Source organism: Enhydra lutris, unplaced genomic scaffold (assembly GCF_002288905.1).
Source record: "Enhydra lutris kenyoni isolate GAN:26980312 unplaced genomic scaffold, ASM228890v2 scaffoldscaffold9, whole genome shotgun sequence".
NCBI classification, from domain to species: Eukaryota; Metazoa; Chordata; class Mammalia; order Carnivora; family Mustelidae; genus Enhydra; species Enhydra lutris.
In genome coordinates, this window is record NW_019154093.1 from 6,857,111 (window position 1) to 6,878,299 (window position 21,189).

Here is a 21,189-nt window from a genome sequence, read left to right on the forward strand (position 1 = left end):
TTGACAGACAGAAATCACAAGGAGGCAGAGAGGCAGGCAGAGAGAGAGGAGGAAGCAGGCTCCCCGCTGAGCAGAGAGCCCGATTCGGGGCTCGATCCCAGGACCCTGGGATCATGACCTGAGCCAAAGGCAGAGGCTTTAACCCACTGAGCCACCCAGGCACCCCAGAACCAGCCTTTTAATTTTATTATTTTTTTCTCTATCCCATTTTCATTGATTTTTTTTCCTTATTTTTATTATTTCTTTAATTTTCCTTACTTTGGGTTTTATTTTATTTATTTATTTATTTATTTATTTATTTATTTATTTTTAGTGTGTGGGTAGAGACAGAGAGAGAAAGGCAGACATAGGGAGAGGGAGAGAGAATCCCAAGCAGGTGAGCAGGCTCCATGCCCAGTGTAGAGCCTGATGTGGGGCTTGATCTCATGACCCCAAGATCATGACCTGAGCTGAACTCAAGTGCCAGATGCTTAACTGACTGAGTCATCCAGGCGCCCCTCTTACTTTGGGTTTTAATGTGGTCTACTTTTTTCTAGTTTCATAAAGTAAAGCTTTGATTCTTGAATTTAGACTTTGATTTATTTTTCATAGAAACATTTTAATATTATAAATGTCATTGTAAGCTTTAGCACTGTGGGGGAAAAACTGATGTCTTCATTTTCACTGAAGTTCAAAATATTTTCTAATTGCATTTGTGGTTTCCTCTTTGACCATGGGTATTTATAAATGTGTTGTTTAATTTCTAATTCTTGAGGATTTTCTTAACATCATTTCATTATTGGTTTCTAGTTTGATTTAATTGTAATTAGAGAATATATGGGGTCTTTTTTGTATCCCAGAATGGATCTGCTCATCTGTTCCATGAAGTAGACTTGAGTGGTACTAACGGTTATTCATACCTCATTGGGTGGGTTCAGTATCTGGAACATAGTGAGTACTTGAATGTTAGAAATTATTAGAGTTCTGCATTTCAGCTCTCTCTTTTTTTCTTTCCTCATGCGGTTTTGATTAACCTCTAAAACTCTTTCTAGCTTGAAGAACTTGAATCTTTAGGGTCTGATAGTTAATTGTGTGTTCTGTAAATTTATTCCCTTCTTTCATTGAGAACTGTGTTTCTTAAAGATTCAGAACTAAATTTTATATTCTGTGAATTTTTGAAATTCTTACAGGGACGGAAGAAGTCTATAGTAGCTGTGGAGCCCAGAAGTCTTATTCAAGGAGCCTTTCAGGGGTGTTCAGTGTCTGGGATGACACTGAAATACATGTATGGGGTAAATGCCTGGAAGAACTGGGTTCAGTGGAAAAATGCCAAGGAAGAGCAGGGGGATCTGAAATGTGGCGGTAAATACACAGCATGAATTTGTGTCTTGATTGAGAGGGTTGGGGTTATATAGTTCAAGCCATCAGTCTATACAAAAGGGATACCTACTAGGTAAAAAACTGCATAAAACTTTGGTTTTGGTGTTAAGTTTCCCCATTTTTATTTAAACTTCTTATTTCTTTTTCTCTTCTTGTCAGGTATTGAACATGCTGCATCTAGCCCGTGTTCTGACTCTTTAGGAAGTTCTCAAGACCATGCACTCCCTCAAGAATCCTCAGACCCAGGCTGTAGAGGTAAAATCATTTCTCTCTTTGTAGTCTGAATTCTCTGAATCGCTTTTAATATTATTGCCAATTTTAAATTAGTAAATGGGAATATTTGAGATTATTTAAAATTTGGAGTTTTATGGTAAAAGAGAAATTAATATCCTCAATTATAAAGAGCTTGTTATAAAGGTAAGGTTGTATCGGCATGAATCTGTTACACAAATACGAGGAATTATGTTCCTTTCTCTTACATTATGTGGGTGACTCAAATCTGTATTCTTGAGCCCTTATCTGTAAAGTAACCCACGTGGAACCCAGTCTAACACTTCTGCTTCTGGTGGTGGTGTTGAGAAAAATACCTGGAAAAGCCTTCTTCCTCTTCTGTGGGAATTTTTCCTAATAATAACCTCTGTGAGACTGGGTGCCAGGAAATTTGGGACCCAATAAACAATTCACATAGAGCAGCAGTGTTTAATTTTAGAGCCTACTTTAACTTTTTTCCTCCCTGGTATTGAAGTTCCTATTCTAAACTTTTGTTTTTAGTTTTTATTTTCCTTTTTTATTATCTGTGTTTTATGTAAGATGCTTGCTGTAATCTTTGTGGAATGAGATGGGCATGGCAAGAAAGGATGAATATGTCTTTGTCACTAGATATTTTGCCTCTTTCCAACTATACCTTCTTTTTAACAACCAGGTAATTGCGTGCACTCTTGGCTTCATCTCAGTCTACCTGCTGGCTTTTAGGTACATGTCACTCTCCTTATTGGAGCAGTTACTGGCTGCTGTGGTCTGTGACTGACTCACTGAGTTCCTGCAGATCATGTGTAATCTCTGCTGAGTGATAAAAGTATACTTCTGTTAGGGAGGTTTATTAGGCCCTTTAACTCCCAGTTTGAACCATAGCAATCTTTGTTTTAAAGAAGAAAGGGGTAGGGAGAATGGAGAGGTAATATTATATTAGACTACCAGGCCTAAATGCGATAACCACAAGAGATGCCTACTCATTTCTGCTATTCATTCATCCAAAAAGTACTGAATTTATGTACCAGGTATGTACCATGCATGGTAGTTAGTTACTTCGGTGAAAAGGTCAAACATGGTCCTTGCCCTTCTGAACCACCATTTACCTTTTGCAAAACCAAATCAGGGAAACTCAAGTGCGTCTTTGAAAACATGCAAACTTGTCTAAATCCAGAGGAGCGGTGACTAGAAAGAGTGCTTCCACTTTAATCCGAATTGAAGTAGGGTCTCTACTGGAGTAGTTTCTCTACATATCAAATTGTAGGATCTGCAATTTCTCTAGGATCTCTGCAAATCAAATTGGGTCACTCTCCTGGTAAAATTAATTCAGTTCCTAGTTGTCTTCAAAGCTTTAATATGCTAGGTTAGATTTACGACAATCTATCCTGATCTACCCTTCTTGATTTTGTCCTTTACATCTGAGTCCCCTCAATCTTCATTTTTCTGTATTCCAGCATTTCTAGGGGCATGAAGATGTTGTATGTTATTTGAAGTGTTCTTTATTCTAATCTGAGTTAGAGTAAGTTACACAGCATTTTTATACAGATATTCTCAGAACCTTTAATAAACCTCTTTTTATATATCTTCGAAGATTCTTTAGACACAGATATAATATGCTGCTGTTTTCTGAATTTATCAGATCTTAGAAATCTGGTTTTCTCCAGCTCTCATGTTACTAGTATTTTGTGGAATATGCTTTGGTGAATATTTTTATGTCCTTAGATTACAATTCTTTATTCATTTGTTTAAGTCTTTTAAACCTTTCAGGGTCTGGCATTTGTGTCGCATCCTCCACAATCTCACCTGACCCTTCCCTGTCAGATAGATGGTCCTCATTTGCTTTCCTAGAATCCTTCTTAAATTCAACCCCTGTCATAGCACCTGTTACACATGGTGCACTGCATTGTTTTTATTTCTTTAACTGAAAAAGCCTTGAGATCGGGTTTATCTGTAATCCATGTATTCACCAGTGTACGCTACAGTGCCTGAGCCCACAGTAGTAGTCAGTAGTTTTTCAATGAATAATGTTACTGTGTTTCTCATAAGTTAATGTTTTTTAATAAGTTAATATTTCAGATGTTTTCTACCTTTCCGTAGTCCGTTCTATCAAGCTGAAGGAAGATATTCTGTCCTGCACTTTCGCTGAGTTGAGTTTGGGTTTATGCCAGTTTATCCAAGAGGTGCGGAGACCAAATGGTGAAAAATATGATCCAGACAGTATCTTATACTTGTGCCTTGGAATTCAGCAGGTATCAGTTTCAGTAATTGTTCTAAAATGTATTGCGTTTTTAATAATTTTGATAGCTCTTGTGATTCGAGCTGAAAAATTATAGTGTATGTGGTCGTTTGGTATTGCTTTTATACTCTGTTCTTAATGAACCACTTCCCCTGATTTAAAAGTCTTGATTATATCATAAGCCAAATTGAGACTGTTAGTAGAGGAACAGAAATTGAGGATAGTGCATTTTATTCAGTTATGGACAAAAAAGGCAAAAATAGCAAAATTCACAAAAAGTGACATAGGTGACTGTATGTGTACATGTGTTTATGTAAATCATGTGGTTTCATTAAAAATTTTTTAAATGCATATTAAAATAACAGAGGTACCTGGGTGGCTCGGTCAGGTAAGCAGCTCTCTTCAGCTTAGGTCATGATTCCAGGGTCCTGGAATCGAGCCCAATGTTGGGTTCCCTGCTAAGCAGGGAGTCTGCTTCTCCTCTGTCTTTTCATGTGCTCTTTCTCTCAAGTAAAGAAATAAAATCTTAAAATAAAATAAAAAGATATGCCATTATTTGTCTATCACATTAGCAAAAAAATTATAACAGTTTTTGTTGATATGAATTCTGTGAAGGGAATTTGCCTTCATAGCTGTTGGTAATTAGTACACACTTTCTAGAAAGCAGTTTTGAACACGTTTCAGGAATATTTTTGAATGTTCATACTCTTTTGCCAGTAATACTTTTTGGGAGTCTGATAGGGCTAATACTCTGAAGTTCAGACATCGTTTGCACAAAATTAGAAATAACTTCAATGCCCCCTAGAGTTTTTTTTTTTTTTTTTTAAGATTTTATTTACTTATTTGACAGACAGAGATCGGAGGCAGGCAGAGAGAGAGAGTGAGAGAAGGAAGCAGGCTCCCCGCTGAGCAGAGAGCCCGATGCGGGGCTCGATCCCACGACACCGGGATCATGACCTGAGCTGAAGGCAGAGGCTTTAACCCACTGAGCCACCCAGGCACCCCCAGCCCGAGTATTATGTTTAAGTAAATTATGGTATATTTGTAAAGTTGTATATTATGTAGCCAATAAAAATTATTCACAAAGTAACTTCTGATAACATGTAAGAATATAATATTAAAGCACTAAATGAACAAAATGAGAGTATGAATTCTGTGTGCTTTGGTATATGTTAACATACAGTGATTTAAAAACCAGTCCTATAAGTATATAATAAAATGAAATGCACCAAAATATGTTGATAGTGGTTATCATCTCGGGTGGTAAGGCTCTGGGTGTCGTTAATTTTTTTTTTTTCTCTATTTGCCAGATTTTCTTCCATTTGTATGGTGGGGAGGATGTTCTTTTATTTAGGCATTCATTCCTAAAGTTTTGTTTTTAAATTATAAAAGTAGTGTGTGCTCAGTGTAACTGTTAAAACAGTGAGTTGAACGCATAAAAGGGTAGTTTTCTCTCTTTCATTCCCAGTCTCTGATAACCAGTGTTCAATCTGTCCTTCTGTGCCACACATTTATGAATGTGTATAGATGTTTTAGATGTGTTTAGTTTTTAAAATGGGGTTGTTACCATACACATTCTTTTGCAGCTTACTTTTCTCAATCTGTGTGTCCCTCCAGGTGAGTATAAATCAAATTGCTTCCCTTATAAAGGCAAGCTGCATAATATTGCAGAATATGAATATACCAGTTATTCACCCTTTCTTCTTTTAAAGTATTCAGGTTATTCCCCCTTATTCTTAAAAACAGTGCTTTAGGGACGCCTGGGTGGCTCAGTTGGTTGGACGACTGCCTTCGGCTCAGGTCATGATCCTGGAGTCCCGGGATCGAGTGCCGCATCGGGCTCCCGGCTCCGCGGGGAGTCTGCTTCTCTCTCTGACCTTCTCCTCGCTCATGCTCTCTCTCACTGTCTCTCTCTCAAATAAAAACAAAACAAAACAGTGCTTTAGTAAATATTTTACTTGAATGTCTGATGAACTAGCGCTTTTATTTTTAGGTTAAAGCATATATAGGTTTTTCTTTCCTTCTTTTTTGAAAGATTTTATTTATTTATTTATTTATTTGACAGACAGAAATCACAAGTAGGCAGAGAGGCAGGCAGAGAGAGGGGGGGAGGCAGGCTCCTTGCTGAGCAGAGAGCCCGATGCGGGGCTTGATCCCACGACACCGGGATCATGACCTGAGCTGAAGGCAGAGGCTTTAACCCGCTGAGCCACTCAGGTGCCCCTCGTTCTTTTTTTTTTTTTTTTTTTTTTTAAAAAAATTTTTTTTTTTTTTTTGAAAGACAGAGTATGGGGGGGGGGAGGGACAGAGAGAGAGGGAGAGGCAGACGTCCCATTAAGCAGAAAGCCAGAGGTGGTAGGGCTCAATCCAGGGATCCTTGAATCATGACCAGACCTGAAGGCAGATGCTTAACCAACTGAGCCACCCAGGCACCCCCAAATATAGATTTTCATTTTACTACCCAGAATGGTTAATTTACAGCTTTACCAGCAGTGTTATGCATGCCCATTTCTTGAATTCTCCTCTTTTTAATGTTTATTATTCTGATGGCCTAGGCTCCAGTTTGTATTTTCCAGTTTTATAAAGTAGAATCTTTTTATGCTGCTGGTCATTCAGATTTTTCCTTTCCGTCTCTAGGATCTCTTTTATGTCGGGGATAGGAACTCTGATGTAAATGCTTGAAACAGGTTTTTCCAGTATATTTTTGTCTTCCAGTTTTTGTTTGTATATTTGCCATTCAAAAATTTTTCATTTTTACATAGTTTAATAATAAGCATTTATTTCCCTTTAAAATTCCTGGTTTTTCTGTGTTGCTTAGTATGGACTTCCTACTTTTAATTACTCAAATTCTCATTAATTTATTTCTAAAAAAATTTTTTTAAGATTATCTTTAATACATCTGAAATTCACTTTTGTACATGATACAAGTATATTTCTGATCAATAACGTTTGCGATGGTATCTAGTTATGCAAGCAGCGTTCACTTTCCCTAGATTCAAAAGAGTACTTTCCTTATTTAATTATTGTTCCCTTTATATTTTGGTTCAGTTTCTTGATTGTAAAAGATATTTTTAAAATCAGCATATGAGAGGACTTTTATAGGTTCTTTCAACCAATAAAATTTATTACCTCTGTGTGCGTTTTGGTTAGGTAAAAATTGTGAAGATTCTAAGCAGACTTCCTGTACTTGTAGAGTTTATGATATTATGAATCTAAGGAACATTTTCTGGTTTTATCAATAGAGATATCAAGTGTGGTAGTGATTCCTGTTCTGATTTGAATATAATCAAAACGTTGTTGCTGTGATTTCAGTCAAAAACATTTGACTGCTTTGCATACCAAATACTCTGGTACCTATAAAATACTCTCTAATTTGTGAGACAAGTCATGAACTTATGAAAGTTTTTCCTAGTGTATTTATCATGTTTATAGTTACAAATGAGTATAAAATACTATTAAAAAGATTATGTAAGTTAAAAAATTGTCAGCTGATTGTTTTAGAAAATAAATATTATGAGCCTTTTACCAATTTTGACAAATAATAACTTTTCCTTAACTGTAAAGAATTTTAAAAAGTTACTTATGTTGGCATCTCAAATGTGCTTCTTTTTTTCTGATTATAAAAATAATTATGCTTATTGTAAAGAATTTTGGAAATACATAAAAATGTAAAGAAATAAACTAAATTCAATTGTAATATCAACACCTGGGCCACCACTGTTAACATTAGCCAAGAAGGGGAATGATTGACAAAAGAAACAAATAGACAAGTAACAAGGAAAATCAACAGCCAACAGACATAATGTACAGAAATGCCTAACAATCATTTACTGTGTTTGCTATGTATTAATATAAACTTATTTCATATTTTAACTCATTTATTTGTTAGTGTGCCCCTCTGATGTGTAAGGACTCTCATCATCACCATTTTCTGCTGAGGCACAGTGAGTTAAAACTTGCCTGAAGTCCCCAGGGTAGTAATTGGTAAGGCCAGGATATGAATCCATATGGTTTATTTTTGGAGTCTGTTCTTACGATTACTTTGGTGGACCACCTCTCTAATATGAAGGGTGTTCAACTATAACGAAAGAAAAATTGCACCCATTAGGCTGATTAAAAATTGAAAGATTGAAAAGTTTGATAATACCAAGTATTAGTGAAGATAGGTGTACGTTTTTCTTGCGTGGAGGCCTTTTCAGAGGGCAAGTTGATGTGACTATTAAAACTTTAAATGGATGGAGGGGTGCATGGCTGGTTCAGTGAGTGGAGTGTGCAACTCTTGGTCTTGGGGTTATGAATTTGAGTCCTGTGTTAAATATAGAGATCACTTAAAAATCTTAAAAACAAAACAAAACAAAACTTTAAATGCATGTAGATTCTTCCGTCTAGTAAATCCATTGATCAGTATTTTTCCCCAAAGAAATGCACACACTTGTACATACATATGTACTGGTATTTTCATTGTAGCATTGTTTTTAACAGCAAAAAATTGGAAACCATCTTTATGTTCATCAAAATAATAATGGTTCAATCGTCTATAACCTGTCTGTACTGTTGAATACTGTAGAGTAGTTAAAAAGCAGTGAATTGCTTTTATTTATATTTACATGGAAAACTCTTAGAGACATATATTTTTAAAGTAGTGTAGTGCAATATTTATATTATAAAATACACTATCATAAAACAACCATTTTGAAGTGTACAGTTCAGTGGCATTTAGTACATTCAGGATGTTGTACAATCTCATCACTATGTTGCTCTAAACTTTAATACCCTAAATGGAAATCTCATTCCCATTAAGTAGCCACTTCCTCTTACCTCCTCCATTTCATCCCTGGCAACCATAAATCTGCTTTCTATCTCTATGGATTTGCCTATTCATTTGAATAGAATTACACAGTTTTATGTGGCCTTTTGTGTCTGGCCTCTTTGAACATAGAGTTCACCTATGTTGTAGCATGAATCAGTACTTCACTCCTTTGATGTACGAATTATTTAATTCTTGGGTATACCACATTTTGTTTATTTACTCACCTGTTCATAGACATTTGAGCAAGTTTCTATCTTTTGGCTCTCACGAAAGGTGAATGATACTGTGAACGAACTGTGAACATTCATGTACAGGATTTTTTGTTTGTCTGTTGTTAGTTCTTTTGAGTCTTATACCTACAGGTGGAATCACATGGTCATGTAGTAACTCTATGATTAGCTTGTTGGGAAACCACCAAACCATTTTCTACAGTGGCTGCACCATTTTATGTTCTCAGCAACAGTGTATGAGGGTTCTATTTGTATTCCATAGCCTTGCCAACATTTGTTAATTTCCTTTTTTCTTAATAGTCATCTAATGGCTGTGAAGTGATATCTCATTGTAGTTTTGGTTTGCATTTCCCTAATGACTAAATGCCATTGAGCATTTTTTCATGTGCTCGTTGGCCATTTCTTTCTGTCCTCTTTGGATAAATATTTAAGTCCTTTGCTCCATTTCTGTATTGGGTCATTTGTCTTTTTATTGTTGAGTTGTAGGATTTCTTTTTATATTCTGAATATTAAACTCTTTATCAGATATGTGATTTGCAAATATTTTTTCTTAGTCTCCAGGTTTTCTTTTCATTCTCTTATTAGTATACATATGTATGCATAAAAATACACATAAAAATTTTGAATTTTGATGTTCAGTTTTCCTGTTACTTGTGCTTTTTTGGTGTTTTATCTAAGAATCCATTGTCAAATTGAAATTCATGAAAATTTACCCCTCTGTCTCCTTTTAAGAGTTTTATGGTTTTAGTTCTTATGTTTAGGCCATTGATTCATTTTGAGTTCTTTTTTAAATCTCATGCAAGGTAGGGATACATGTGAGTTAGGGATAACTGGGTATGTAGGTATCACCTTTTGTTGAAGAGACTGTTCTTTTTCCATTGAATGTTCTGTCTTAGCATCCTTATTGAAAATCATTTGACATGTGTTTGTTTTGGACTTCCAATTCTAATAGATTGGTCTGTATGGCTAATCATATGGCAATATACACTATTTTGATTACTGTTGCTTTGCACTAAATTTTGAAATAGGGAAGTGTGATTCTTCAAGGCTCCTTCCAATTCCATATGACTTTGAGGATTGGCTTTTCCCTTTCTGCAAAAAAATAAAAAATTAAAAAATTGTGATTTTGATAGGATAGCACTGAATCTGTAGATTGCCTTTGGCAATATTGCCATTTTACTAGTATTCTTGTCAGATCCATGAATATGAGATTTTTTTAAAAGATTTTATTTATTTATTTATTTATTTGACAGACAGAGATCACAAGTAGGCAGAGAGGCAGGCAGAGAAAGAAGGGGGGAGCAGGCTCCCTGCTGAGCAGAGAGCCCGATGCAGGGCTTGATCTCAGAACCCTGGGATCATGACCTGAGCCTAAGGGAGAGGCTTTAACCCACTGAGCCACCCAGGCACCCCATGAGATGTTTTTCTTAAGTATTCTTTAATTTCTTAACTTTTTTTTTTTTTTTTTGGTAGTTTGAAGTGTGTCAGTCATGTACCTCCTTGGTTGAATTTATTCTAAAGTATTCTTTCTGATACAATTGTAAATTGAATTGTTTTCTTAATTTCCTTTTTGGATTGTTCTTTGCAAGTGATTTTTTCTGTTGTTTGTATCCTGTTAACTTTGCTGAATTCATTTATTAACTCTAGTAACAATTTCATGTGTGTGTATGTATTTAGAATTTTCTGTATATAGGCTTATGTCATTTATAAACAGGTAGTTTTACTCTTTAGAACCTTTCCTATTTGAATGCCTTTGTTTTTCCTGCCTGGTTATTGTAGCTAGGACTTCATATACAATGTTAAATGGAAGTGGCAAGAACAGGCAATTTTGTCTTTTTCCTGGTCCAAGGGGGAAAGTGATTTTTAAAACTTTTATTTTATATGATTCATGTGTTTGAGTAAAGGTATAAAACTCAACTCTGTATTTCTAATATCTAGTGAGTTGGAGTATGTCATTCTTCTACTTTCTCTGTATTTTAACTTTTTTCTGTAATGAGGATATATATTTTTAGGTTGTGAAAATTATTAAAAGAAGAAAAAGGTGAATACTTCTCAACAGTAAAACTGTAATCTGGCAATGTCATGAATTGCTTTTGAAGAGGCCTATTAAGAATGTATGTTGAAATGGCATATAATTTTCACTAGCCAGAACAAATGTAACTAAAGTTTTTCTCCAGGTCATACATTGGATAGAAGAGCAGAAAACCAAAATAGCCATAGAAAAATAAGTTAAAAATACCGAATCTCAAAAACAGCAGAAGATTTTCGGCATGTAATTATACCTTGTGTTGTTCTGTAAATGCTCATTTTATTTCCCTGAGTGATGTCATCTACCTGCCCTGTACCCTCAAGATGTTTTTTAGCAGTACTTTACCTACGTTGTTTCATGTTTCCCATTCTGTGAAATGATTCTTGATGAATTAGGATAGTATTATATCCTATAATTAGACTTGAACTTTTTGAAGGCTGGGTTGCAGTACAGAGAACTGAGAGCTGTAGTTTAAAACTTGGGTATGCTTAGGTCACCTGACACTAGCTAACTGAATTATTTTAAGAAGTGATCTTGTAACTAGGCTAAAAAACTAAAAACTTCTGAGAGTACATTTGCATTCAGATCCTGTTAGTTTGAAAAATGATTTGGAAAATACAAATTAGAACCAGTTTTTAGTATATCAGTTTCATGAACTGAGTAAAAGGTACTTGTAGTATTTATTATAATTATTCTGTATCATGCATGTTTTAAAAAGGAAATAGAAAATTTTACTTTGCAAGCTCAGTGGTTGGGATATTGATAGTTCATATGAAAAGGACCTTATAGCTTGCATCCTGGTATTTCAAGGTGTTTCCTTAAAATGTTTCACAATATTAAGGGCAAAAATTAATGGTAAACTTTATTCCTTCAAATAATCTTTTTTAAAAAGCTTGTGTTTTCTTTGTATCAACATATATGTTTCCATTTTTTCTCTTGTAGTACCTGTTTGAAAATGGTAGAATAGATAACATTTTTACTGAGCCCTATTCCAGATTTATGATTGAACTTACCAAACTCTTGAAAATATGGGAACCTACAATACTTCCTAATGGTAGGATGCTTTCTTTTATTTTGATTCTTTTCATGATATGCCTTCCTAAAGTACTTAATTTTTATGATTATCTTTTTATAAATTGTTCATTTATATTTCTGTCTTAATTTATAGCATATTTGGACTTCTGAGGAGAAACTCTTTGGTTTATTATTGATTTTAGTAAAATTATAACTTCCATACAGTGTAACAAAAGTAAAACTGGAAGTTGTATTTACTTTTTAGAAGCCATTTTTGGTTTGGTAGTGTCAGTGAAGTTGAACACTATACCAGCAGCTGACATACACTTTACTTCTAGACTATACCCATTTGCAGTGGACCTTCCTCAGTAGTTCATTATCAGTGCCCTGTACTGGTTGTTAGAAGAGTTAAGTCTTCATCGTTGAATTATCTTTGACCATACGTTGTTGGACAACTTCCTGATTTACTCCTGGTCTTAGGCTCCTTGGCTGTGAACAGAGAGGTTGAATGTGACGTTTAGGATTTTGTGCCCCTTTTGGGCAGAGAGCACCTTTGAAGCGTTCTGAGCAGTGTTGTGTCTTGATGCATTTAGCATCCAAAGAAGAGACAAGGGAGATAAGAGTTGGAAGTAATAAATTCATGCTTGTGGTTAGTCTCCCAAGAATAGAATGCATAAGCAGCAACAAAGAGGATTGGTGAGAATGTCAGGAAGGGACCTGCGTTTAAAGGCTGTCATGAGGAGTGTGTGCTTAAAGTTGTACTCATCTTAATTCTTCTGTAGGACTCCTGCTTTTCAAAAAGAATCCCATATAAGTCATCACAGTAGTCACTCTTAATGAAATTTAAAATAAGAGGGTGTGTGAGGGAGGGAGGGAGCTAGCTGCCTTTTAATGATCTGAGCTAAAATGAAACTGAACCAGTTAACAGTAAGCATAATGATCTCAAACAGGAGTCTGCAGACTGCTTGATCTGGCCTGCTGCCTGTTTCTGTATAGTCCATGAGTTACAAATGGTTGGAGAAAATCTAAAGAAGAGTAATATTTTGTGGCAAATGAAAATTAAAATTGTATGAAATTTAAATTTCCGTGTATAAGTAAACTTTATTGGTACACACCACACCTGTTTATTTCTGTATTGTCTGCTGCTCCCCATCTTTGGTAACAACAGAGTTGTTCAGAGCCTCTGTGTCCCACAGTATTTGAAATATTTACCATCTGGCCCTTTACAGAAAAAGTTAGCCAAACCCTGGTCTAAAATAACAATAGATTAAAACTGTTTCAGGGGATTGCTCATGGCATCTGCTTCATTGGACTTATCTGCTCTTTCTTTGGGGTGCCTTTTCTGATTTTCCATAGAAGGGAGGAGGGGAGAAGGGAACAATGGGTCACTTCCTTTATATAATCCTGTCTGAGAATTTATTACTTGGTCCTGTCTAGCGGGAGCTTAGTACTGTTACTGCTTTCCCCCTTCTTCGGTGCAGGTTACATGTTCTCTCGCATTGAAGAAGAGCATTTGTGGGAGTGCAAACAGCTGGGCGCCTACTCACCCATCGTCCTCTTGAACACCCTCCTTTTCTTCAATACCAAATACTTTCAACTCAAGAATGTGACTGAACACTTGAAGCTTTCCTTTGCCCACGTGATGAGACGGACTAGGACTCTGAAGTATAGCACCAAGATGACATATCTGAGGTTCTTTCCACCTTTACAAAAGCAGGAGTCAGAACCAGGTGTGTGGTGGAGTTTGTGAGATTTTTATTCGAAGTCTGGTTAGTATGCAAATAGAGACTTACCACAGAAGGATAACTAAAAATTCTAGACATGGAAGAGTGTAGCTTTGTATGTAGCTTTAAAGTATAGATGCTTTTTTATTGCCAAGGCTAGGTTAAAGACTTGCCACGATCACTTGCTTCGCTGTACTTTTGTTGGCTTTTAAATTAGAAATTCTGATTTAATGGTCAGAAATAGAGCCCAAATAAATCTGCATTGTAAAACTTTCCAGAGAATTTAAACACACAGCTAAGAATCAGAATCACTGATTTAGAGGCAATAGATCACCCAAATGCTAGTTTAAAGGAACCTAATTTTTAAACCTATTACTTCTAAATTTTGATTGATTGATTTTTAGTTAATTTTTAGTTAAAAAAATAGTTAACTAAAACTCTTTATAGTTAATATTAACTGTCAATTTCTGAAGAAACTTAAAACCTGGCCTAGAGTATGCAGATGATGTTTGACTTAATAATTTTTCAACTTTACAGTCGTGAAAACGCTACATGCATGCATTCAGTAGAAACTGTACTTTGAATGTGGATTTTGGTATTTTCTTGGGCTAGTGGAATGCAATATGATCCTCACTTGTGATGCTGGGTGGCAACAGTTACAGCTCCCAGTCAGCCCAAGGAACACAAGGGTAGACAGTATGCTTATAGCCATTCTGTACCCAGTCAGCCCTTTCACTTTCTAGTATTGTATTTAATCAATGACATGAGGTAGTCAATACTTTATTGTAAAATAGCCTTTGTGTTAGGGGATTTTTGCTGAGTTGTGGGCTATATAAGTGTTCCGAGCATGTTTCAGCTATGGTGTTTGAAAGGTTACATGTATTAAATGCATTTTTGTTCGGGGTGGGTTTATCAGGTTGTAACCCCATTGTATGTCAGGGAAGATCTGTATCAGTTTAGTACATGGTGGAGTAATGTCAGCGGTCACAATTTTCTTAGAAGGTTTATGGTCTTACATTGCCAAAACAGCCTACTCAGTAGTAGTTTGTTTTTAACATTTAAAAAAAACTAACATATTATGGAACTAGAAATTAAACATATTAATTCTAACCAAAATTGTAAGTTCTAAAATTCCAAAAGTCAAGTTGTTACTTTCTTGGGATAAGAATGAAATATATATATGTTTTGAATGTGAGATTTTAAAAATTACTGAAACTAAACTCTGTAAAGAATAATTGTGATGTTCATGGTTGTTTTAACTTTTCTCTCAGTTGCTCCTTTCCTTTAGAAAATGTAACACCATTATGCTTTCTCACCCCATGACTATGTCCTGTCTCCTTTATTTTGCTCATATATAGCCCACTTTATGCTCTTAATTGATATTGGGGGCAGGGAGAGGCAATCAGGTAACATTTCCCTGTTTTCTGATGAGGTGCTTTACAAAACTGGTAGTAAGTTCAGCTTCTTTTCTGAATGAATGAGTCTTTATATTTAGGTACCCTCTAAATAGAAAACTGGGGTGAATTTTAAGTAATAACTAATGCAGGAAGCTGGGGAAAGTTCTTTGCCACCTATTAAGAGCAGCTATAAGAAAAGAAGAAAACCTTTTTCTTCAGGTTCAGATCCACCACCCACTAATATTCTCTTAAAGCCTGAATGGAGAAAGTGGGAAAGAAACAGCTCTACTTTCCATGTCTTCACCCTGGTTTCTTTTTGATAACCCTTGGTCTCTACAAAATTCTGTTGGTGAAAAAGGGCTTGCCCTTTTCTTATCAAATGGTCAACTTAGAATTCCTTTTCCCAACAAAGATTCCATTTTTCATAATACTGTGACAGCTAGAAGAAACTTGATAATGCCCACTGGACTCTGATGCCCCCAGTAAAAGTATTTTCAAGTAAAGAGGTGACAACTTCTCTCTTGGTCTGTTCTGGAGAAGAGCACTTAGAACCCTTTTTTTCCCCTTCTTTATCTTGCTGTGGCTTAAGATATACCCGATGAAATTTCATAGCAAAATCAGGTTCAGAATTAGGACCTAACTCTCTAGTACCATGCTATTTGCCATGCTACACCCGTTTTGGTGAGCTGGAAAACATAAATTTTACAGAACAGTGGCTTTGATTTGTTCAGTCCTATTAAGCAGTACTTAAAACACTGTCTAGGGCCTCCATAGGTGCTCAGTCAGTGCTCGTGGGAGGAGAAGGGACTGACAGTTCTGACTGGAAACAAAGCTCATTGCCTGTCTTGAGACTGGAAGAAAAGATTCTTCTAATCTTTTGATTATTATTTCCCATCTCAAGATAAACTAACTGTTGGCAAAAGGAAACGAAATGAAGATGATGAGGTTCCAGTGGGTGTGGAGATGGCAGAGAATACTGACAACCCATTACGATGTCCAGTCCGACTTTATGAGTTTTACCTGTCAAAATGGTAAGCAGCCTTCCTCCGGACTAGGTTCAGCACAGTTCAAAGAGTAGTTGACATGTTTTAAGATACATGATTAACATGATTTAAGATACTTGAATATCAGAAATACAATTTTAGACAAAGGTATACCTTTAATCTCCTTTTTGTCCCTTTTCTCATATCTGCCTGGATTTTGGACCCAAAACCAAACTGCTTTATCTTGATAATTGTTTTTCTAAAAATTTCTTCAAAAGCAAGAATCACAGCTATTGTTTGATCTTTACAACTGTTGCTCACCCTTTATGTGATAACTATGTTGTGATTTTGCTATTTATTTAGGAAAAATTTTAGAGGAGAGGTTGTACTCCTAAACCTGTAAATAGAAAAACAGTTTATTTTTAAGGAATTTCTATTTTTTGAATGGTCTTTCTCTTATAGAAACTTTAAGACTTTAGAGTTATAGGAGCCACACTAAAGCACTTTTTTCTCAGAGAAATGTAGTGACTGGGTTTGCCCCGTGGTAATGTGTACTGAATGCTCCTGGGGATCATTCCAGGTTAGTGGGTGCTGAGGATATGTGGTTCTCAGCCATAGTGTCATATGTGAGTTGAATTTTTTGTTGCTCCTAATAATGTTTTAAATACTAAAGTTCATGAACAACTTATACTTTGTCTTCTGTTAACATTATACTCACCTCCGGTGAGTATAGAAAATGTGCAGTCACAGGTTGCACCAGGGGGAGTGTGCTTGTAAACTTACTTATCTCCCTGGGTGCATCGCTTATCTATGACATTAGTCACAGTAGGGAAAAAGGCGAGAGCCACTATATTAAAGAGTAGTTACATATTTCCTACGTTTTCTGATCCCCAATTTCCTTAGTTTCTTTCTTTCTTTTTTTTTTTCCCTGTGGATAGTTCTGAAAGTGTGAAGCAGAGGAATGATGTGTTTTACCTGCAACCCGAGCGCTCCTGTGTTCCGAATAGTCCCATGTGGTACTCCACATTCCCGATAGACCCTGGGACCCTGGACACCATGTTAACACGTATTCTCATGGTGAGGGAGGTACACGAAGAACTTGCCAAAGCCAAATCAGAAGACTCTGATGTTGAATTATCAGATTAAAGTGGAAGTGGGGTTCCTATTTTCATACACATGGGTATGCACCAAACTGTGAATGCATCCAGCTTTGGAAAACGATGTACAAGTCCAAGTCCTCTTGACTTGATTATAAGATAATGGAAAACAGATGACTCGTGAACCACAGTGTGGATGTACAAATGAAAACTGAAGGAAAGAATATGAACCTGAGAAATGTTCTTTGGCAGTGATAGAGTTCTTAGACATCTTCAGAATGACTAACCAATTTCTCTGAGTGGTGCATAATCTTATTTTGTTTGGGAATAACAAATTGTGGAATATTTTTAAGGAAAACTGTTGTATAAAACTCTACCATAGTAACCTTAGACCTTAGAGAGGTAGCTTTGGAATCAAACCTTGGCTGCAGTAGGCTACTTGGGCAAGCCCTGTGTGCACGTCAGGGGAGAAATCAGTGCAGAGCTAAGAGTGACATCAGATAAGGACTGTGGGACCCAGACTTGAAGACCCAATAAAAATACTCAACTTTTTTTTAAAAGGTAGAGAGTGATGTGGTCTTGATTTTGATTTTCACTGCCAAGCCAGTTCTGTGAAGGATAGAAGCCTCTGGTGCTTTTGCCATGGGCCCCTCACATCAGGGAAAAAGGCCTTCACTGCTGTTCACACAGTAATGTGTCCCTTCACTTTCTGGGTCTAGCCTTCTCACCTGTGGGTCTAAATGTGGGTAAATTGAGGTAAAGGGGCTGAAACTCCACGAACTGATTATGCACACAGAAAATCTGTGGAGCCCATTAGACCCCAAGTGTCTTGAAATGTTTGTAGAAAACCCACTAAAATGCCCTCTTCTCTGGGTGTCAGCCTTTATTGCTGCTGTCTCATAGCATGAGCTGTGGTACACAGAAATGGGGGTTCTTTTGTTTTCATTTTATCCCCAAATGGCAGCTTTTCTCTCATTGTTTTATCTTCCTGTTTCCCAGATCCTCTTATTTTGTCTTTTGCACCAGTTTCTGGAGGCCCTTGTCATTTCAAAAAGAATAGTCTCTCTCCTTACTCTGGCAAACCTGTGAGTGATTCCACAAAGACACAGTATTACTTAGCTGTCAGAAGTATGGTAGAAAAGGTCCTAGTATGTTCCTATAAAGCATTTGGAAGATGATCTTATTGCCCTAAGAAACTTGAAAATATGGATTCTGGGGTTAGGATACAAAGACATTGACTGTCTCGCATATCCACAGCAGGTCTTACAGCATTATTCCAAACTCTAGCTGTTTTAGTAGTTCTTTGAAGATTGCAAGTCATAGGTGTGTTTGGCATATCAATCCATCTCCCTCATCTCCATTCTCAGCTTCTACCCCCAGAAAAGTTTGACTCAAAGCTTTTATGATGTTGGCCAATCACAGAACTTCTTTAGCTGAGGTGAATTTGACCTTGTAATAGAAATGCAAGAAGTCCAAAAAGCCTCTTAGAAATTTTAACCTTGAAAGACTTTTCAGTATATCCCATTTTTTAGATGGGGGTGGCAGGTGTTTTGGTTTTTTTTAAATAAATGAAAGTCATTTAAGTACAATAAAAGTTTAAAAGTAGGCCTTTTGACGTTGTATACTTGATGGTTCTGTCCCTCTGCCTGTAACAAATTTCGTTTTGGTTACCAGGAACTTTGTGAAAGAAGTAAATCTGCCCCAGTTCTGTATGATTAATTCCATCTGTGTTTGTCATTTCTGACTGGAAAACTTCTTACATCCAGATCTTGTTTGATATGGAGGAAAAGCAACTGGATTGTCTGATAAGTCTGCCAATAAACTATCCAGAAACATCAGTTGTAATAGCCCCCACTATACAAATTTTATGGTTTGTATAAACACTAACATTTCCCCTTCTGTAGTTGTATCAAGAACAAATATTGTTGGCATAGTAGATACATTTGTTAGAAAACACCAGAGAGAAAAAAAGAAATCTGTATCTTTTAACTGAGAACAGCTAATACCCAGGTCAATGACTGTATCAGGACTTCAATTGCATGTTAGTCCACAGAGTTGTCCAGACCCTAAATTAATACGTAAAAGAAAATCTAGATTAATTATTGGTCATTCTTCATAAGCGTAGCTGTTGATATGTGTGTCAGACTATTTGCTTTTTAAAATTTTATTAAAATTATGTAATATTGCATTTTTATTTCCAGGGGAGGAAAAAAAAAACATCAAACAAGCAAAACATCTAAATTATCCTTTCTGTTCTTTTTTGTTTTTTAACCACTTTTGGGTTTTCCCCTTGCAGAAACTACAGAAATATTCCCTTAGAATAAAATAGTATATTTGTATTTGATGGGTGAGTTATTCCTTTTCTTTGTCTTGAACGAATTTTAAATATTTTTTTTTCTGTTTAACCTTACGTGTATGAGCCAACAGATGGTATATTACTAAGAGAGAGCAGTTTTCAGTAAATAAATTATTTGGTTTTTACTTAGTGCAGTAAGCATATTGTTTCATTGCGAAGTCTTTTCACTTGTTTTCTTTTTCCATCAAAAGACTCGTTCCCATTTTTAGTTAATTAACTATAGGGAGACCCTTGAAAGCTTAGAAATACCAGGTATCCTATAGGTATATGTTTCATTTCAGGCAAAGTTTTTTGAGATTTACAAAGTTTGCATCATTTCACCTTGAATGATTCTGAAATTGTGAGACTGGGATAAAGAACATATATCTATTTCTTAAGGATAAATATGTAATTTGGAAATGTGAGACTAAATGGCATTTTCCATCAACTCTCACTCTATCTGGGTATTGTGCAAACCCACTATCAATTCCACATGGACTGTTTCTGTCTACTGCCTTTTGGCATTCCTAATTTAGTAGAACAGGAGTTTTCCAAGAAGTCTAAAGTAAAATGAATTTCTACGTATGAATCCCAGCTTTCTATTAAATTCAGAATTTAATTTTCCATGCAAATAAAAAAGTTCACTGTGGTAGTGAGTTGAAATTTGAGGAAAGAATTAAGCACTAATTCACTAGTTCCTCCTGTGTATTATCATTGTTGAAAGAATAGTCAATGAGAGGCATTGTTACAGAATAGGAAGATCTGAGGCTTTGGAGCCTAGTCTTTCTACTTACTGGTTGTATAGCTTTAGGTAAATCACTTAACTACTGTGTGCCTCAGTTTTCTTATAAAGTGGGAATAAGAATAACTTTTATGAATTTGGCACATGTTAGGCTTTTGGATGTGATAGATTTTTTTATCATAACATTGCTAGGCATATAGCAAGACTTTAAATAAAGGTTAATCCCCTTCCTGCAGCCTGTATTTTCACTAAGTTCAGTGCTTCCGATTCTTTTTTTTTTTTTCCCCAAGATTTTACTGATTTATCTGACACACACAGAAAGCACAAGTCGGGGGAGCAGCAAGCAGAGGAGGGAGAAGCAGACTCCCCACTGAGCAGGGAGCCCAGTTTGGTATTCGATCCCAGGACCCTGGGATCATGACCTGAGCCAACAGCAGCTGCTTGTTTAACCTACTGGGCCACCCAGGCACCCCAGTGCTTCCAATTCTGCAAAACATAATATCCTATATGATTTGAATCAAATATTTAGAATAACTAAGTGCCTTATGTAATCATAAGTTCTTTACTCATGCTTATATACATATGAAGCGTAATTGACATCACAGAAATCCACTGATAACTTAATACATTGAAAGAAGGAGGAAATACATTATATACTTTTTTTTTTCAATTGCGGAAATTTCCACAATTGAATGAAATGAAATTTCATTTACTTAGTAATGGTTAAATACCATGATTTGGGAGCAAGACAACTATACAGCAATATACATCTCCCCACTTCTTCTTTCATTAACAGAACCCCCTACTCCTCTGCCTTGTTTTAGCTAGGTAGTAGTTTCTTTGGTAAGCGCTTATATTTTCCAGGCTACTTTGCAACTGTGAACATGGGACTGACTTTTGACCAAGGGGATGGAAACAGTTTATAACTAGCAGGCCACATCCTTTTTAAAAGGAAAGAGCTTGCCTTCGTCTTGTAATTTCCCC

At 36.1% G+C, this 21,189-nt stretch overlaps 1 protein-coding gene across 1 annotated transcript in view; it reads left to right on the forward strand.

Moving 5' to 3' along the window:
- LOC111142969 (zinc finger MYM-type containing 4) overlaps nt 1–19,688 on the forward strand; it is a 148,977-nt gene extending 129,289 nt beyond the window's left edge. The window contains exons 24-30 of the mRNA XM_022496327.1: nt 1,170–1,341; nt 1,519–1,614; nt 3,706–3,857; nt 11,856–11,967; nt 13,409–13,657; nt 15,950–16,079; nt 16,970–19,688. Coding sequence (XP_022352035.1) covers nt 1,170–1,341; nt 1,519–1,614; nt 3,706–3,857; nt 11,856–11,967; nt 13,409–13,657; nt 15,950–16,079; nt 16,970–17,177 — 1,119 coding nt within the window. The 3' untranslated portion in view covers nt 17,178–19,688. The remainder of the gene's footprint in view (nt 1–1,169; nt 1,342–1,518; nt 1,615–3,705; nt 3,858–11,855; nt 11,968–13,408; nt 13,658–15,949; nt 16,080–16,969) is intronic.
- The last annotated feature ends 1,501 nt before the right edge of the window (nt 19,689–21,189 follow it).